Source organism: Pseudomyrmex gracilis, unplaced genomic scaffold (assembly GCF_002006095.1).
Source record: "Pseudomyrmex gracilis isolate BER0280 unplaced genomic scaffold, ASM200609v1 scaffold_50, whole genome shotgun sequence".
Classification (NCBI taxonomy): domain Eukaryota; kingdom Metazoa; phylum Arthropoda; class Insecta; order Hymenoptera; family Formicidae; genus Pseudomyrmex; species Pseudomyrmex gracilis.
This window is the reverse complement of record NW_018020634.1, coordinates 785,780-806,735: the sequence shown is the minus strand read 5'-3', so window position 1 is coordinate 806,735 and position 20,956 is coordinate 785,780. Positions and strand designations below refer to the sequence as shown.

At 47.9% G+C, this 20,956-nt stretch overlaps 1 protein-coding gene across 7 annotated transcripts in view; it reads right to left on the bottom strand.

The window, feature by feature from the left end:
- LOC109853572 (ephrin type-B receptor 1-B) overlaps positions 1–20,956 on the bottom strand; it is a 94,532-nt gene that overhangs the window by 37,377 nt on the left and 36,199 nt on the right. For all 7 annotated transcript variants that reach the window (XM_020425810.1, XM_020425811.1, XM_020425814.1 and 4 more), the window contains exon 3: positions 1,977–2,056. In XM_020425810.1, coding sequence (XP_020281399.1) covers positions 1,977–2,056 — 80 coding nt within the window. The remainder of the gene's footprint in view (positions 1–1,976; positions 2,057–20,956) is intronic.

Genomic DNA, 20,956 nt, shown 5'->3' with positions numbered 1-20,956 from the left:
TTACGAGGAGCGCACGTGCGCTCGAGAGTCCACGAAAGTGGAAGAGAGAAAGGGAGAAGCGAAACGCGTATTTGAACGCAGGCACTTCCGACGTGCAAGATGGAACGGGAGGTGCAAAGTGAACTCGAGTGGTTCACGAAGAGGGGGGGGGGAGAGAAGGACGAGGCGAGAGAACATTTTTTGGGTCATACCGGGAAAAAAAAAAAAAAAAGATTAGACTCCCCGCGCACGGCTCCGCACGGTGCATCCGTTCCTTCTTCGGGTTTTCTCTCGTACATGTCCGAGGGGCAGGGAGAGACGCTTCGGGCATTTAGCACCCAGAAAAATCAACAGCAGCCTCAAAGAAGCTTCTCAAACAGAGCGTTACGCTGGTCGATTAGCACCGCGGCACTAACGATTGACGCAGCGAGAGAAGAAAAAAAAAGAAAGAAAAAAGGAGGACACGCGCGTGCGGTTTCCGTCGAGTTCGATTACCTATCGTCGTCGATGCAAAAGAAAAAAAAAAGATTTTCGATAACAAAAGACCGCATCGTTTTACAACGCGTGTCTTGTCTACATTTTATTTTTATCACTTCGAACCTCTCCGAATGGGAATAAGACGCTTATTTCTCAACCGAAAAACCGAAGCCGCGGAGTTTATCGTCGCGATCCAGCCTCGGATATGCGAGATATATCCGGTTGACACCCACGTGGGGTCACACGGAGAAGTTGGATGTCGATGTTGCGCTCACGGTACCTATACGACGTTTAAATAAACAGCGCGGTGTGTCTTCTTCTCCTTTTTCCTTCCATTTTCGATCGCGGCACCTCAGCCGGCGCGGCCGTATCACTAATTTGTCCGTTCAAACAAAAAGCAATTTGTTACCCGCCCGGACTGACTCATGGACCGCGCGGTGTTCGGCCGAAGAGCGCGAAGGAGAAACGGGGGGTTGGTAAGAAGGGAGGAGGAGAAAGCGGGAGGTGATGGAGGAAGGAATCAGCGGTGAGAGAGAAGAGGGACAGACGAGAGAAGAAGGAAGAAAAAGAGAAACGGAAAGAGAGGTGGAGGCTGATTTAAACCTGTCTGGCGGCCCGCTGCGCGCTTAACAACTGAAAAACAAACATGGCGCCGAGAGAGCGCATCGGCCAGCAGGAGCCCACGTATGTGCCGCGCGCGCACCGAGACTATAAAGTGCTTCTGGTACCTCCGGAACCCGGCCGGTCGAGTTCCAAAAGATCTCCTCTCCGCGAACAGAAGAAAGAGGGAGAAAAAAAAAGAGAACGCAGAAAAGAAAATGTCGGGAAGTTCTGGAATTTTTTTCCGTCTAAAGCCGTCTCTTTGTACCGTGATCGCCCGGAGGAGAAGAGAACGAGAGAACTACTCGCTCTCTCTCTCTCTCTCTTTCTTTCTTCGTCTCTCTAGAAGTAATCACTTCGGAGAGAGAGGGAAGGAAACATATTAATTTATGTTTGAGACATTTTTAATATTTTCCTTTGGTCTCTCTCGCGGAAAAGGATGCCGCGCGTGCAAACGCGAATGAGCAGAATTCCTGAGCCGACAGGAATTTCACTGTGTTGCTGCTGTGCTGCCGGTACGTTAAATATTTCTCGGAAATTTGTGATATTTAAGAAATTGTTTCGTCCTTCCGTTGAGAACCGACGAATTCGGACTTACTTGCGAAAAATTTCCCGATCTATCTACACGGCGAGTTGGCGATACGTTCGATGTGATTTTTTTTTTTTTTTTTTTTTTTTTTTGTAATGTGCTTTCTTGGATTGAAAGTTGTTCGTGTTCATACTTTTGCTCTTCCGATCATTACTCCAGTCGCAACGCGAATGTGAATTACTACATTTGATCACAGTTTTTTTTTTTTTTCGAATTTTTTTTTTTTTTTTTTTTTTGGATTTATCGAGGAAAGACTAAACATTTTTTGCTAAAAATAGAAAGAGGACTCTCTTCCATGTAGTGGTGAAAAATTCAGTGCGTGTATACTTACGCCAGGAGTGCTGGCTTGAGGCCCATACGGGAATCTCGTCCATTCAAGTTTCTCCTCCGTCGTCGTGTCCAACAGAACCACTGCAATCAAAAAGGAAATGCTATTTCAGTACACGCGGCTCAGTTTCTCCCGTTCTTTTTGTTTTAATTGCGAAATTAAAACATTCAGCTGATGTTGCAAAAGATAATATACTTCGAAGAATTTTCCATACACAGTTTTATTTACTACAAGGAAATAATTTTTTTTTTTATTCTTGTATCTTAACTTCATACTTAATAGCATATCGCATCATCGCTCTCTCTCTCTCTCTCTCTCTCTCTCTCTTCCTCTTTCTGTCGAATGTAATTATATCGTAATACTACATAATACGCCGCACGATGAGAAATTAAAACTACGTTTAGACCAGAAGATAATTTAAAGAAAAGGCATGTACGTGCCGAAGTCACCGTGAGGAAGTCAACCTGTCGAAGGGGGATCGGAACGCTCCCTCTCAAAATGGCGGATCGTCGAGAGAGCACGTTGCGAGGGGTGAAAAAATATCGGGAAGTGAGCACATCGCGAAAGAGTGGGAAAGAGAGAGAGAAAAAAAAGAGAAAAAGAGAGAAGAGCGGCACGGAAGAAAGAAGCAGGAAGATCTCGTGTATATATCGGTGCATATACGCGTAGAGACCAGGTTGTGTTCTGCATCGCGCCGCTTGTGGTAGAAGTGGCGGTGGTGATGTTGGTGGTAGTGGTCGTATCGACCGGGTCTGGGCTGCTACCAACCCTCGACTCTCCTCTCTCTCTCTCTCTCTCTCTCTCTCTCTCTCTCTCTCCCTCTTCCTCTTCGTTTCGTCGATCCATTCCTCGTCTCTTCTACGCGCCCGGCGCATTCCGCCCTCTCTTCTCCTCCCGTCCCTTCTCGTCTCTCTTCCTATTCCCGCGCGTTCTTTGTATCTCTTCTGCACCTTTACTCTCTTTAACTTCTGCGGTCGCATGTCCTTCCTTCCTCTTCGTCGTTTCTTTCTCATGCTTCTTCGCTGCCTCTCTTTCACGGTGTCACTTCGCTCTTCGTCCTCTTCCGTTTCGCGATATTCGTCCGAATATCGAGCCGTCACCCTCTCTCTCTCTCTCTCTTCCTCTCTCTTTCTCACCCCTCCACACGGGACAACGTTCTCGTGGATCTCGCACACAAACTGCGGGTCCTTGAATTCCTAGGCTAGAGCGCCCTACAGTCGGCACAGATACACAGTGTCGCCCATCATCTCCCCCGTTTACCCCCGAACGCGCCGGATGGAATCTCAAAGGTGAAAACTGCGCGCTGTAAAATCCATCCGGACTTTTTATTCCCACCCCCCTCTCTGTTAGTCCTCGCGCGTTTCTATCTCTTCGCCCCATCGATCTCCCGTCTCTCGCCACCATTCATGTTTTGACAGTGGCACTCGCGCGAGCTGCAATTATCTCGCCGCATCCAGATCGACGCGAAGCGATCGCGGGCCGAGCGTGCGACAGGTGAAAAAAAAAAACAAAAAAAAATTGCGTCGAGTATGAAAAACTTTTGGGATCAATCCGAGAGCGCGGCGGTTTTCCCAAAGTCCGACGGAAGTCTGCGAAACTTTCGAGCACACACAATTCCCGAGTCTAAATCTCAGAATGAAAGTTCTTTCTGAGTTTCGCGTGTTATCGTAACAATTGTTATCTCTGGTCTCAACCTGAAGAACGCTCTCGCCTGGTATGCTTTTGCGAGAGCTTTGCAAATACATAATTTTGAAATGCACGGATTTGATAAACTGCGAGTAGTAGTAGTATTTAGGACATCGCGAGGTAATACTCTCCCGTTTTAAGCCGCGGGATCAGTTGCGTTCTAATCCGTCTCATTGTGAAGAGAGAGAGAGTATCTCTCTCTAGTTTGTGCGCTGCTCGGCTTCGGCGTGCCGGTCTAATTCGAGTACTCTCGCGAAGAACTTGGAATATATAGACACGCGCCTCCGAATTCACGGAGTAAGATTCAAGAGAGAGCGAGAGAGAATTCACCTCTTCTCTTTATCGCCTCTATATCGCCTCCTAATAAACTTCGCGGAAAGCCTTAGCAGATTGACCTCGGGATTATTCGCCAACGCCGACGAGATTTACCCGCTGAACATCCGACGGACTTAACTCCGTCGCTTTTGATAATCGTGTTTCTTCCAAATTTGCATTTTAAACAGCGTCGTTATTCCTTTCCCTCTCTCTCTCTCTCTCTCGACACGAGAGTATCACGTCAAGATATTTATCTTCAGACTGTAATATAAATATGCAACAAGATATAAATACGTAAAATAACTCGGCGAAGAGATCGAATCGCTCGATCTTTCTTCTCTTTTGACATTGCGCAACTTCTGAAGTTGCTCGAGAGCAAACTCGAGCCACGTAAGACGAAGACGTGTCCCTCTCTCTATCTATATATATATGTAAGAGCTATTGGGTTTGCTCTTAGCGCGTAGCTATTTCCAATCTATGTACGTACACGGCTATCTGACGCGTTGTACGGAGCGTTGTGCGCAGGGTAATTCCGGGATAGATAACTATAGTTTCTCCTCTGGTATATAGACGACCGCGGAAAGAGGCGCACTAAAACACTCGGTGCAATATTTTCGATGAGCGCGAGATGGTTACGGCAAACAATTTCAATCGACCGCCGCAACGTTTTAGTAACTATTCAACCGTATCGCTATATAGCGGCTATTAAAGGAACCGCAAATGCTGTGTGGCCATCCTCCCCTTCTTTCTCTCCTATGTAGTTATAAAAGGTTTAACTCTAGGTTTCGCGCACTTCTGTCTATTCATCGTCGAACTTGATGGCCACTTTTTTTCGTATCAATTTGATCGAAAATTTGACGATTTGAATTGTTTTTTTTACGAAACTTCGATACAACAGCGGAAATTTGTCAGACACTTCTTCGAATTTGAAAACGTCGCAGCGTATTTTTACCCGCAACTCGACATTCACTCTCTTCGTGTGGATTGATTCAAAACTGTACGAAATAGAGTTTTTTAATAACGCGTCAAAATTACCTCTTTAAATGCGTGGCATCGCGACGCAGAGAGAGAGAGAGAGAGAGAGAGATATGCGTAACGATGCGGTTTCGCATCATCTACGATGCGAATTATCGACGGGAAAAGAGAAAGTGCAGCCGCCGCCTGTCGACGTCGGCTGCATGCCGGGGCAGCCGCTACGCACCGTGCGTGCGACACGTGCATTATGCGCCTCCGTCGGTCTGGACACGTGTCACGTGACGCGAGCCACTCGCGGCGTGTGTCGTCGTGGAATGCCGTAGAGAAGAGACCGGATGGGGACGAGAGAAATTACGAACTCTCTCTCTCTCTCTCTCTGTCTCGACCACAACCGAGGGAAACGCGATTACGTATGTTCGCTAGAACATAGGTAGCGATTAAACATGGACAGATAGAAGAGACAATAATCTCAAGAATAAAATTGACACAAAATGCGACGAGAATTCGATAAATTATTTTCTTTTAGACAGGCACTCAATCGGTTCTACAAGCAGAACTTTCTTTTCTACGAAGATAAAAAAAAAAAAAAAAAAAAAAAAAAAAAAGAAAAACCTATAATTGCGTGTGACAGTAGCACTGCATCGCTCGAGATGCAAAAGTCGAACGAGCACGCGCTCGGATTTTCGGCTGACATTCGAAAAACAAGCTCACCCTAAAAGCGCCCTTCGCCCGCATTCAACGCGATCGTGGATCGACAGCGACAAGCAGACAAGACAATCATACACGACTCGAGACAACTTCACAACTCGTGGAAGAGGGAGAAGACGGGAGGTGAAAGGACCGTATAGAGCGCAGGGCTTGTCTCGAATTACTATTCCCGTATGTGTGTGTGTGTGTGTTACACGACGAGCGGAAACGACTTAACAGCCAGGTCGGTTGTCGTGAAAACGACGATACATCCTTCCTCCATTCTGCTCTCGCGTGCGTTTCGCCGGATGTTCCGAAAAGCGACGAATAAAAATCCGTGGACGATTTGTCCTCGATACAAATTCGATTCCGAACGTTCTTCTCGCTTTTTGGAAGATTTAAATTTCCGATACGCATTTTGGTACCTGATTTTGAGTGCGAGAGAAAATATTGAAAAAAGTGTACATCGATTTATTGCTAATCTTTCTCGCATTAAATAATGTCTTTCGATGCGTCTGAAAATATTTTGAAACGTATGACCGAACGTGCGCACAGATCTTTCTCCGCGTTCATGCGAGCGCATTTCTGTGTGTGTGTGTGTGTAACCGGTGTACAACGTGGTCCCGCGAGAGGTACCGAATTTAAATTTCAAATTTGGAGCGTGTCGCAGGGTGTGACGGTATGCATAGCGTTGCTCGCCGGTCCTAACTCACTCCACCGACACGGTGCGTCTTCGTCCCGAAGACTCTCCCACCTTGTCCTCACGCCACCCTCTGTGCGCGAGCGAATTCCTTCCCCCTTTTCCACCCGATACATATGCATCTACAGCGATCCCTCTCTCTTATTCCCTCCATTTATCCATCTATCTCGATTTTTCATATTATTCAAACGAGGAAGGGAATCTGATCTTATCGATCGGCAAGAGGAGTCTCTCCGTTTACGAAACGTTTAAACCGAATAAGTGCCGCGTATACACGGCATCGTTTCTCACACGCCGTGTTTCTTTCTCACATTCAACACACGATACATTTATATTTGTCAAAAAAAAGTGTGTCAGATCCGTGACACACTCTCCTTGATTGTGCTTGACGAAATTAGCATTTGGGTCACGTGGGTTCACACATCGAGAGATTCTCAAGAGTCTCGGGATCGGAAAAGAGAAATACTATAAGCGCGAAATTACATTATCTCTGACATGTACGTCTCTCGCTCCAAACGATCATGTCAATAGTTAACGAGTATCGAAAGACACACGCGAGAAAGAGAATCGAGGCCGATCACCTCTCTTTCTCACGTCACCGAGAGGACCTGTCGACCCTGAGTGATCGGCTCGGTCACCGATCGCGGCCGGTCGGCTTATCTGCCGTGGCTTCCAAGCATCGAGCTTGCGTAAGGCGACACCGTTCTATCGTTTCTCTACTTCTGTCCGTCAGCCGTCAACGATCGATGCACAATGCATACCTACCTCTAATCAGGGAGCGATGCTGGTCGGCGCGCGCGCCTGTCCGAAGAAATCGAATGCGGCAATAAATCAATAGCCACGATCGCGCCAGAAGAAGGAGATGGATGAGTGACGTAACGGGTCTGTGTTCTTATCGGGCGCGTGTGTCCAAGAGGGTTCAAAAAGACGCACGATCGAATCCCGAGAGAGGAAGAGAGAGATAGAGAACTTGTTGCCCGTCACGAGGACGATTAAGATTACGATTTCGTCTTCTTGCACGCACGCACGCACGCACGCACGCACGCGGTTATATACGAAAGATCAACCGAGCCGATCTTCTGCACGATATAGTATCGTTACCGTTCCGCGGTTATCATTCACTGAAACCCACCCGCGGTGTCGGTTCCCGCTAATGCCGATCTCGCAACAACGTGTTCCGTACGCAGCTTCCAGCTTGAACATCTTTTCTCTCTCTATCTCTTTCTCTTTTTCCAAGAGTAGCCGCCGCCGGTTTCATCAAGATCACAGCACATGAACACGAAAAGACGACGTTATGCTCGCCGCGTTTTCCCATCGTGCTCGCGCATCGAGGAAGTATTCCAGATTTTGATACCGTTATCCAGATTTCATCTTTATCCCGGTCGATTTGCATTTCGTACGACGGGCGAGGCCGCGCTTCGTCCCGTATATCTCGCTCGCATCTTCGCTCGACGAGATATTCGTCGGATTCAACGAAATCCGGCCTAGTCTCTATTCGATTCTATGTCGTTCAATCAACTTTGTCTCATATCTCTATAGTTTCAACAACGTTCGTTTCTCATATCCTCACGAATTTCAGCTTGTTGTTATAGTTTCGCATATTTTTATCGATGCAAATTAGAAAATCCATAATTAAAACGAACTAAAGAAGTAATTACTTTTTCCCCTGTAATAAAAAATACATAATTTAATCAGAGTTTGACTAATTAAAAAAAATGACTTCAGCACCGAATCGCCAACAGCAACATTAAACGAGTATATAAGCTCTTCGAGTTTCTACCGCCGCATTGACGCTGACGTGTCGAATTGCAAATCGGGATCGATCAACGAGAGAGAGAGAAAGAGAAAGAAAGAACGAAAGAGAGAACGGGGTGTCCGGTCGGTCTTCGAACGAGGGAGTCGCGGTCGCGCAGTTTCACGTCTCGAGAAGCCCGATGTGCGGCGGAGAAGCGCATGTGCGCTCACCTAACCACCGCCGGCACATGCGCTCGCTCTCGCTCGTCCGGTAGATCAGCGCGGTGGAGACGAACGCGAGAATGGAACGAACGAACGAACGAACGAACGTGGATGAGAACGACGCGATTGCGAAAGGAGAAAGGAAGAGAGGATGAAAGAAAGAAAGAGAGAGAGAGAGAGAGAGAGAAACTACCAAGAAGAGAGACCACCTACGTCTTACGACGCGCGCCCAGCGGATATTCCATGTGCGACGGTGTACGTTCGTTCCTCCACTTTATTTCGGCTCTAAAAATGCCGCTACGAGGCCCGTCGTGACACGAGTGTCGCGCGGCTCGTCTTTTTCCCGAGAGCTTACTCTTTCTCTCTTCTCGTCGCGAGTGTATATCGAGATTCTCCTTTCTCTGTCTTCCCCTCAGTTTCCAACGAGCGACGCCTCCGTGCCTTTGCTTTAACAGCCTTCCAATTTGTCAGGATCCCTCTCTGTCCCTCTCGCGCGCGCACGCTATCGCGCTTATATCCTTTCTTTGTCTCCCTTTCTCTTCATTCTCGATCGCCCGCTGCCGTCCATCCGCGTGCGTCCCTCCCCTACCGGCCAGCCCCGTTGTGGCCGCCTATCGCACCTCGAACCATTTGCCGGGGTGTCGTTGACCCATCGCATACGCGCTTCGAGTATGTCCCAATGGAATCCGCAGTCTCCTGTCGAATTCGCCCGCTCTCGTGTGAAAGAGATCGCGATTAAGCGCGATCAGCGCGGCGCGGCGCGGCTGGCCAATTCGTGTAGACATCGCGACAGTTTTTTCTTTCGTATCAGCGATGTGCGTTCAGGAAGAAAGATATTAGAGAGAGAGAGAGAGAGAAAGCATTGAAATATATCATTTCTCTAGGACTTCCTCGAATAGAGAGATTTGTTATCTTGTTCGATAAGTGACTCATTAATAATTCATACGCGGATCCCGTATGGATGATCTTCGGAGCGCAGCTTTTTAAACTCCAAGTGTGTATCTTTTAATGACATCGTGTGGTGATGATCTAGGGGTTTTTTTTTTTTTTAACCGCGCCGCGTGTTTCTTTATGGAGAGCCGTTTACGCACCGCCGCGCTCGCTTCGGAAGAAGAATTAATGGAGAATTCAAGTGCGTCCGGGGAAATCGTCCAAAGACCTCAGACGTCGATTTTCATCTCAGAAATTTATTCTTCAGCGCCTATCGCGCCAGACTTCGTCACCCTTTCCCCTAATCTTCTTCTCGATCTCGTAAAAGTGGATCTCACCGAATTCGTAGGCGGAATTACCCTTCTCCGATGAAATCGAGGGGGACCTCGAGGAGGAGGGGGGGAGAGAAAAGGGAACGGTGAGAGGGTAGATTCCCCGGGAGGATGAAAAAATATGAGGTACTCGGTAACTTAACCCCCGGTCTCGCGTCTCTGCGGGGTCCCGGTGAAGCCACGATCGTAGGTTCCGACTGGGCGGCATGAGAAAGAGGCGGCGGCGGGGAGGAGGGGGATGGCGAAGGGGATGCGGGATGCGACGGGATATGGTAGACGCGGCTCTCTGGACTCGGCCCACGCCACACACTGGATGGGCCTCAGCGTCGCACAAGCATGGGTGGAATTACCATTTACATAGCGTTATTATGTTTGCGCATAATGTATGTACACATGTTAAATCAATTATTTAGAGAATACAGAGTGTTTCACTGTCTCTCTCTTTATCTCTCCTCCTTCGCGATATCGCAGGAAACCGAGGACAAGGAGGAAAAGGAGGAGACACGGAGAAAAGGAGTCAAGAGTGAGAGAGAGAGAGAGAGAGAGAGAGAGAGAGAGAGGGCGAGGTTAGATTATTCGATATAGAGTTCTCCTTTCTTCGTTTCCTATCAGCTTTCTCTCTCTCTTCCTTCCCCGACTGCGGCGCTCTTTGCATATGGATCTTGAATTTCAATTGTGCTCTTTTCAAGTACGGCCCCCCAATTCTTTTGTTTCCCGGTTCGGCCGCCCCGACACTTTCCGAACCCATCCCCCTTTCCTTTCCAGCGGTCTCTCGATTCCTCGATCTCTTTCTTCTCTTTCCTCTCTCTTTCTCCTTTCCTCGGGGCTTCTGGCGTTAAAGAGAGACGAAAGAGAGAAAGCGTTTATTAACACTTCAGAAATGAACTCTCGTATGTATGACGTGCACGTGACAGTGAAAACGGATTCTTATAATATTACGCGGGTTAGACACGTCGGAATGCAAGACGCTTCACAAAAGAAACGCGAGTATGGCAGCTGGTTTATCAGGCGATTAGTATGCATGGGAAATAATGAGAAGCGCATCTTTCCCGGTGCCATTGTTAATGAAATGAAGATCGGTCGATCACACAACGCGGACAATATTAAACTATACCTAGCCTCGCGCGCGCAGTTTTCTGGTCTCTGCATACACACACACATACGCGCGCGCAATAAAATATGCATCTCTTCAAACAAATATAAAACCGGACGACTAACAAACAAAAAGCATCGAGAAGGAAAGAAAGATAAAAAAAGAAACGAAAGTCACGAGGTAAGATATATCAATCACTCGCGGTTGGGATAGAGCCAATTCACCGAAATATTTATTTGTTTCCGTGCAGAGTCGCGAGACCCCGGTCGAATCTGAATAAATAAAACCCATCATCTTCTCCTCCTCCTCCTCCTCCTCCTCCTCCTCTCTCTTCCTCCACCCTCATCTTCAACCCGCTCGTAAATTTTCTCAGCGATATTAACGGTAGATGATGCGCGACGATGCAGCCTCGCGGTGTGTGCGTGTGCGTGTGAGGGGACCTTTAATTTATCTTACGTTCTGCGCGTTTCAATGCGCGGTATGTGAGAGGTGCGTTGTATATCTGAAAGAGAAAGAGAGAGAGAGAGAGAGAGAGAGAGAGAAGGGGGCTTCTGTGTATTAGCATGTAAATCACCGCGCATAGCATTTTGGAATAGAAACCTTTCGTCCTCGGAGAGAGGCGACAGCGATAATCGAATTCTCTAATCTAAAACAACGAGGGAACGTGTAAGCGGGGAATTCGGCGAGAGCGCGAGCAATTCGCCGTCCACTTTGCTCGTTCTTTCTCTCGTCGAGAGTGTATCTCTCATCGCGTCTCCGTCGATCCTGCTGCACGATCGTTTTTTCTCGGTCGTAAGCCGCGTATTACTATGTAAATTGCTATCAGACCGCGATAATCAAATTAATCGTCTCAAACGATCGTCGGACAAAGCGACCCGATCTCAAGATCCCCGACGGGACTGGTTCGTTCGTCCCGAATCTCTCTTTGTTTTTCTCTCTCGCGCGTCATCACGGGAGAAAAATAAATTCGCTTGACAACATGCTTCGGCCCATTTTGCTTCGGTCCTGATCGGTCCTCGTTCCCTCGTCGTCAAGCGCCGGTTTCGACGACGCGGCGGTTCGGTCTCTTCCGCGTTTATATACCCGGTCCGGTTTCTCGAATGGCCGAATCGCTCGCATCACTATGCAAATTATCGCATGATCTCTACAAGCGGGCATACCCGCACTATTGATCGCGATAATTAAATTAATCGGCCTAAATATCTGCCGAAAACCCGTCACTCGCTGTCTTAGTGAGGTTGAAAAACGAGAAGAACACGAGAGTCGGGAGAGAATCGATTCGTCCGATTATAATTCTCGTTGTTCTTTTTAATTGACCGGGCGCGATCTCGACCGGGAGCGATCAACAGGGAGAGACAAAATAAAATAAAAAAAAAAAAAAAAAAAGAACCGAAGATAAATATCTCGTTAGAATCGGATGCGCGCGTCGTTCTCTTTCCTATATACGCTTTATTATTTTTCTATCGCGTTCCCCGCGCCAGTCGATTCGCCCGGTCGAAGCGATCAGCGAAAATCATCGGAAAATTGCCGCCGCTGGCTGGCCGGCGCCCATCGCGCGACGCTCTGCCTCTATCGGAGATTTATGCGGGTCAGTAATCCCGCATACCGATAATCCCCACATGCGAACGAGACGCGCGCGATCGGCAACGTGTACATGTATATATATATATATATATATATATATCCGGCTTAATCAACAGCGAGAGAGGAAAAACAAAAACCGATCGTCGCGCGAATATGCATAGAGAAAAAGGGAGGGAATGAAGATATATTTTAGATTATCTCGCGTAGGTGTGTGTGCGCGCGTGCGTTCGTGTATGCGCGAGGTGAGGAAAGGGGAGAGAGGGAAAAACGGGACATATCCCGTATATATATTTTCCTTCGACGGCGATTTGTCGGCCACCTGTCCGATCGGCAATTTATACGGCTGGGTGAATTCCACATACCGAGAATATTAGAAAGAGAAAGAGAGAGAGAGAGAGAGAGAAGGGAGAGTGTTCTGTGGCCATTACGCGGAGATACGCGTACGTGTGTCTGTCTCTGTTGTACACGCGTGCATGCGTGCTCGCGACAATTTTGCACGTGTCTTGCACGCGTGCATAAACGTGTTCCTTTTATGCTCGATGCGCACACACGATGCGAACGCTAATTTATCTCGAAAAAAAATAAGAAGAACAAAACTCGTTAATGCGTTCCGAGAATCTATTAGCTTTCAATAATTATTTTATTAAAGGCATTCGTTCTCTCTCATTATGTACGGGCGAGCAATTACGATTATTTTTCACCGCCCTTTTTACTCGATTTCTTTTTTTGTCTCTCTGTATGCTCTTCCGCATAATGACAGCGTCTTCCATAAAAGTATCCGCTTTGTCGCGAACGTATTCTTAGAATTCGAATGACGAATTGCGCGCTTCGTCTTCGTTTAATGCGTTCGATTAATCGCGCAAACGTTCTTTCGAGAACGGGGAGAAAGGTGTTTTACGAACAATTTTAATGACAGGTTTGTCGATAATGCGACGTAACAATTAATGACGTCTATCAGGGATTGTAAAACTAATCGGGAATGCGCGCACAGATCTGTAACCCGTAATTTTCGAGAGCGCGACGTTAAATTCGGCGGCAGCGTAATGGTAATTTTTTTGCTAATAAACTGACAGAAGTTTTTGTTAAAGCAATAAAACTAGTATTTTTTTTTTTTTTTTTTTTTTTATACGCTAATGAAGCAGAAAGCGGAATTTTATTGGCAATCTTGAAAAAACTTGGGTGGCTAACGAGATAGATGCCGACCAGACGAAAGGTTTACGGTCTATTACAATTCGTGGAATTAATAATAATAATAATAATTATAAAATAGAGTCGCGGGACCGCGTCTCTCTCGTTTGAGTCGCTAGTCGGCCGGTCGCTCATGCAGAAATAATTTCCTAAAAAACGCGATATTGATCAGACCGCGCAAAGCCTGGTCGGTTCGTTCGAGCAGTCGTTAATCAGCACGATGAGGGCGATGAGAGGGTTCATTAGCAAAGCGTTCGCTCTCGCGGTCGAAGGAGATATTTGCGGTTTCTCTCTCTCTCCTCTCTCCTCTCGCTCGCTCCGCGTTCTTCTTTCTCTTTCTCTTTCGCGTTCGACCGACGCGTTCCCAGGAATCTTTCAATTCCAGCCTGCAGGGTGGGATATCCTCTCGCGTGCGTTGTTAAGACCGAGATTTTATGACGCGATCCAAAATAACGAGGAACCTGAGTCAGCCGCGCGCATAAGTTATCTCGTTTCGTTTCTCGTTCGAATCACCGGTCGAGTTCCAGCCGACGCCGGTGACCTCGGCGGGGTTCGTTCGCGATGGAAGCTGCGAACGGATCTCGTCAAAAATGCGCCCAAAACCTCTCTCCGGGTCACTTCGAGGAGATGTTGTGTCCCGATGTCCGATAACGTCGGCACGCGGCTATTAAAGAGTTTTCGCGCTGCTCGGAAACAAATAAATCGAAAACGATAAACGTCATCGCGCTTTTATAGAAAATTCTCTACGATCTCTGGAATTTCTACATCCCAAACTATCGATTTCAGACGACAAGACTTGTCGTCAGCGTGAGGTCAGCCGGCCGTTTTTCGACTCCGAAGTTTTAACGTTACTCGCGGATCGACTTATATACACGGTCGGGGATATGGTTGATTTGAAACACGGCCGTGTTTAAAATTTCGAAACCTCGACGTTTCGCGCGACGTACGGGCATTTTACGCGCGGCGCAGCTGCGTTAAATTCATCGCTAAAACGTTTATTACCCGCGCGCGACGTTAAATGCTTTGCCTCTCAGCGCGTTCAGAGACGGTCGCCGTGCAAGAGCAGACTCTCACCTCCTCCTAAACGCGCGGCACTCCGCCATTATGCCGTCTTAGAAATGCACTTACGCGCACCTGATCGTATCCCAACACACGAACGCGCGAATATGTCGAACTCGTTCCGATACGTAAGACCTTCGCGTGTACCTGATTCAGCCGTTCCGCTTGTTCGCTGAATCCGAACCTTATTTAGCCGCGTATCGCATTAATGCCGCTCAACGCTCCTGATCGGCATCGTTTAAAGCTAAGTACCGAGATCGAGAATTGTCTTTGTTTGTGACGCGCCGCTATTTTCTATATCTCATGATCTATTGGATTATGATTATTTCGAGTTATTTAAAAAGTGACGCACACACACAAACGCGTACATAATGTCGCATATCTATCCCCGACTGAGCTGCTGAATGACACGCAACCGACTTAGACTCATACGTCTTCCCTACACATGTCGTACACGTCCATTTTCAAGCGCCCGTTCTCCTTCGAAAACAAATGTCGGTCTTATATTTCATGCGAGATATCTTATTTACGGTGTCGTTATAACGGCGCACAAAAGGAGGAGGAGGAGGAGGAGGAGGAGAAGATAGAGGTGGAAACGTATCCAGAGAGATAGACACGGTCGCGCGCGGATCCAACGGCGGCAGCGCGGTGAGAAATCTCTCGTTTCTTTTCCAGCTCTCTTCCTTTTTTCGCAGGTGGCGGAGACGACGGCGACGGCGGCGGCGGCGGCTGCTGGATGACGGAGGGAAGTCACAATTTTTTTCATTAATATGCAGCGAGACACTCCTAACTCCCTGCTGCTCGGAAAAGGTAATGCAGTAGCGGGGGCAAAAAGGGAGAAAATGCGGTGCTCGCGCGAGGGTGTGTATGTGTGTGTGTGTACGTGTCGGCACGCAGGTGTGCGCGCGGGTATCTATGCCCTCGCGCGTGTGAGTGGCGCGCGTTTGCACGCGCGCGTGGGTGTAAGAGAGAAATAATGGTCTGCTAGGAAATGTAACCAGCCGACGCTCACGCCCTCGTCGCGACGCCTCGAGAGACTTTACAGGGATGAAAGAGGAAGGAGAGAAAGAGAGTAAAAGAGAGAAGGAACGAAAGCGCGCGACGCTAGACGGCGGGTGGCGAGAGAGAGCACGGGGTGTAAAAACCGTGGGGCTGATACATAAAACGCGCGCATCGCCCGGTGTACACGTCGATACGCACCACTTTCGACTTTCGAGAAGCAATTCGCTCTCTTCCATCTTTCCCACATATTGTTTCCCGGCTCAAGAAATTGTTCCATCCCTCCGCGCATTTACCATAACAACATTATTTAAAATATCGTTCTCCTAAGGGCTAGTTCGCGTAGCTTTGTGCCGTAGAAAAAAAAAAAAAAAAAAAAAAAAACTTACCTTAGACCTGATCTATCGTCTTGCGGAAATACAAATCAAACAATTTTGAAATTAGCATATAGATCGAGACTCCAAACTTCCGAAGTGTCTATCTAGAAAAATATTGTAATTTCAAATGACCTTGGTCCCCGATGTATTAAAGAATTTTAATGAAAATATTCAAAAGAGAAAATTTAATAATAATAATAATAATATGCTTTAGGGTATATTTTTGTGCACAAATTATACGTGCAATAAAATTGTTGCGAGAGCAAATTGAGAGACAACAACGCGCGCCTGGCAACAAAATTATCGATACGTTATTTAAATCACTCGAGATAAATGAAAGACTGTCCGGGAGTTTGACACTCGTGGCCTACAGCATCGAAGATCGGATTCACGGAAATTATACCGGTTTGAATGGCCGGCTGAAACGGGGAAACACGTAACACGGGGCTAGCACACGGGGCCTCGTTCGCCCCGCTATTCGACGGCGTTTTACTCTCGGGCGGCATGCCTCTAACTTCTCCATATATCTCTATATACCTGTCTCTTCCTCTTCTTAACCGACGTCGTTCTCTTCTCTCTTTCCTCTTCTTCTCATCCTTCTCTCATCTTCTTTTCTCGTTCGGTTCGTCTTCTCGCTCAAGATTTTTCTCGGCGATTAAAATTTATGCTCCGCCGCGTACCCGCGTGCTGCATATCGCGTTTCGTCTCGCGCAATGCTCGTTTTGCGCCGAGTTACGCCCGACGCGCGCAACGTTTTGCACGCACACCGCGAGAAAGAGTTTTGCTTGTCTCTCTCTCTCTCTTTGTCTCTCTGTTCCTCTTCTCGCGAGTTTTTTTCCCGCCTCCTGAGTTTGACAAGTTTATTTGTCTCTGCGGCGCGCGATCGAGCCACATCTCGTCGTCACCACGCGCGTCGTTGGGAAATCTAACGAGAGCGCGCGACAAAGAGGACCACCGACGTGACGGTTTCCTTTCAGCTGGGAACGAAATTGCGGCGGTTCCGCGGAAAGCGCGCGAGATAAAGCTCTGTATTTATAGGAGTAAGATTGGCATTAAAAAAAAAGAGAGAGAGAAGGGCGATTTCGTCCAATCGTCCCGCGAAACAAAAAGCTTCGGGATAAAAAAATACTGATTTCTATTCTGGCAGGTTATACCCGCCGGGGCCGCGTCCTTTGTGATCGGTGCCACAGCCTGTGCCACCGTGAGCAGATATTGCACGTCGCCGATGATATTGAATATTTAAATCGCATTGATATTCCGCGGCCGGGCAAGGAGAGAGAGAGAGAGAGCGAGAGAGAGAGAGAGAATACACGACAACGTCGAGTTAAAAATATGAAGTTTTTTTCGACGCGCCACAGTCGATTTCGGAAGATCGAACATCGGCGTCGATCGAAACGTGTCGCGCATTGATACCGATACGGAGCCAACCGCGTTCTCTCTCTCCCGAAGATATAAGTTAAACGTCTCGCGTATCAAAACGTCGACAGGTATCCGATAATAACCCTTGATATCTCGTGTGAATACATTAACTCGCGTCATTTTCGTTCTTAATTGATGTCGCAATCAAACATCGCGATTTGTATTATAAATTCCGATATCACATCCAACGGCCAATCTCTTTCTCTCTCTCTCCGCGCGACATTCTACACACACATATTGGATTTCTCTTTTACATTCTTATCCGCGGAAAATGTTCTTCGACATTTTCAGTGACGCTAAACGCGCGGGGAAATAACGCGGACATCTCGCTCTTCGGTGCATAATGCAGCAGAAGAGCGCGTAAAACCGCTTCTCGAAGTTGCAAGACGGTCAATTTCGCGATAGATGCATTTTCGCCGCACCGGTGCATCTGCGGGGATATACCATCTCGCGAATCTTCACTCTCGTTTTCTCTTTCTCTCTTTTTCGCTTTCTTCCTCTCTCATCAACCCGCGGTGCCACAGCGAGCTCGGTCAATGAGAGAGTAGCCTACATTCGTCGTGTGATCTTTTCCTCGCGCACGGGCAGCGCACATAGGCCGGAACCATAAGTCCTCTCTTCAACCTTCACGTACACTCGTACACAAAGAAGAGCACAGTTCCTTCCTTCTCTCTTTCTCTCTCTATCCGTGTCTTTATTCTTTCTCTCCTTCTCTCTCGGTTCCCTTCATTTCTCTCACACACACACACACACACACAGACGTTAGGGGACAAGTCCTACCTCCGTCCTTGTCGGGCCGATAGGATGCTGGTGTATAGTCGGGGCCCGGGATCAGAGTAGTAGGTTGTACAGGTATGCATGCGGTGGGTTGGCCGGGGGCATTCCTGCGGCGTTGCCGCGTCTCTTACTCACCGTGCCCTGAGAGAGAGTTAGGAAACGAGAGAAAGAGAGAAAAGGGCAGCAGCGAAGAGAGAGAGAGAGAGGAGAGACTTGCTCAAGGAGGAAGGAGCAAAAGCGACGAGAGCCGGGTTCTCGCGCAGCCACGAGATCGAACGAGTCTTTCTGCCTTTTCGCGGAGGCAATCGAGTTTGCTACGGGAAGAGAGGACTGGCTGCCTCTCTCGCGAGACCCGTTCCCGGCTACCGCCGTCGCTCCTTGCTCCCAATATCCCGATGATGCCGCTTCTGCTTGCGTCAGGGGATCGCTAACTTCTTCCTCGTTTCCTCTCCTAGTTGCCATCGTTGAGGGCGGTCGCGAAGGAAACTTGCCATCTTTCGCGGAGAGACAAGAGAGAGAATATGCCTAGAGAGCACTTCGACACTCGTGCTCGCGCGTGACGCGAGACGAAAGACAGGACGACGAGAGAAGGATCGCTCCTAGTGGGATTAGCTATAATTTAATCAACGTGTCGAGGCACTCGGAGAGAGAGAGAGAGAGAGAGAGCTAGAGTTGCATCGAGAGGGAAGGCGGTATCGATTAATGCATTTACGGTAAACGAATCAGCGCCGAGAAGTTAGAGAGGGAGAAGTTAGCGAGCAAGAAACGCGCCCGGGCGCGTTCTTCGTCTTCTCGCTGACGTAACTTCGATTCTCTCGTTCGTCCATTCCTGATTTCACGTTCTAGCTAATGTCCGCTACGTACAACGGAATCGAATGAAAGGAAGTTTTGAGTTCTAGGTGGGGTTTCTCTCGCCGGTGTAATTCTCTCTCTCTCTCTCTTTCTCAAGGAGATCGCATCGCCGGCGAGCAAAACGGATGGACTCGCTTCTACGGTAAATGAGTTCGAGTGGACGGTGGTAGCGAGAACGTGGCATCGTGGGGGCTCCTTGCTTCTCGAGAAAGTAATTGAGTTTCGACCGCCGTATTACGGCATTCGGTTCGTCTAAAACTCTCTCGGAAAGGGCTCGTTCGTGATCGAGCGCGCGCGAAAAGGCGAGGCTAAACTGTGTATAATAGATTTCTGCTCGCTACATGATTTTGCGAAATTCCCACCGCGTGAAGATAAACGCCTGTCAGTTTAATTATTAACTGAAACGTAATATCGCGCGATTTTTTATTTTTATAATCTCGTCTTTCTTTATTTCGTATTTTTCACACTCAAACGTTTCGGCAATTTTTCAAATTTACGGATTTTTGATTCCGATCCGCGCGTCGATAATATTCATTATCGCGCGCAAATACCACGTGCATTCCTCGTGGCTGAGCGTAAGACGACGAGCTCAGGAATTCGATCTCGCGGGACATTACGCGCCGACGAAGAATTTCAAGTCCCGATAATTCGCGCGCAAAGCTCCTTCTCGGCCGTTTCTCGTGTCTGTAAATTTGCAAGTTCGGGAACTAAAGTAATGGACGCGCGTCTCAGGGATCACGAATACGATCGAAGGATAAAGTTCACGGATGTTAACGACGACGACGACGACGCAGCAGCAGCAACAGCTACAGACAGAGAAGCGCAGCGCTCTCGCAAAGATATCGCGGGGAAAGGGCAAGGATAACGAGAAGCTCGCGTTTCGTGCGAGTCGAGGGAAACGAAGTTAGCCGCCTCCATCGGCAGACACGGTCCACTGGGAACGGATCCTTGGCAAGTTCCATTAAACGCGTTACGTACCGGGGCACGGGGAGTAGAGGGAACGATTCCCAAGGGGGAATCCTTCTGCCACCGCCGGAGAAACTTGCCGCGGGAAGTCCACGGTGGCCGCGATCGTAGGATGCAACCCGGAGATCTCGAAACCGAGTCAGCCGAAATTCGCCAAAAGCAGGGGAGAGCACATGGGATTTAGGGTTCATTATGATAATAAAAAGTAATAATATCATTTTATAGACGTGTGCAAAAAGTTAATAAATATAATAAAGAGAGTGTGTGATATATAAACACATGAAGAACACATGACACACGAGTGTGGTACACACCAAAAGACGTGGCCAAAAGTGGCTGCTACGAGGTCCCCAATTTATGTGACAAAACAAAATCAAAGGAATGCGAGATGTCTCGGAATCCGGTCGTGCAAGTACGTTGAGAAACCAATAACTTTTATTTTATAACTTGAGAATAGGTTTTTTCTGAAGAAAAAACTTGTCAGATCGCGAGAGCAATAATTTTCATAAATTATTTTAATAAGTTTTATTACCCGCTTAATTTTACTCCGGTGGATGTTAGGTTAGGGTTAATTTGGTAAATGTTAGTAGTTAATTTGGATGTTAGTTAAAAAAAACAACGCGAGAGTTAAGAGTTAGGACCCGCCCGCGTCTCATTTTACACAAACGCTTGAAAGCCGAAACAATGTGGGACGCTGCGAACTCTGCGTCGTCTCAGAAGAGAGGCCGGCGCGTCTATCGTCTCCGAAAGCGCGCGAAAGAAACGACCCCCTTTTAATCCCCGAACGCTAACTACCGGCACCTCGGACGATCTCGCAATTCGGAAGATTGGTCCGCATTACGAAATTATCGTTATTCCTCTCTGCGAAAGGGTGGAATGAGGGAAGAGGGTGAAGCGGCGCGAAGAGGGCGAGCCATCGGAACGCCCGAGGCGCCAAGCTTTTTTTCGGTTAAAATATGGAAAACGTTCCGGGTAGCCCCGCGTGGATGATCTTCAGAAACGCATAATGGGACCGAGGAGGCCAATCTTGGCTCCGTTAAATCACGTTCGCAGCGATCGGGACGAGGGCAGTGCACACAGAAGAATCC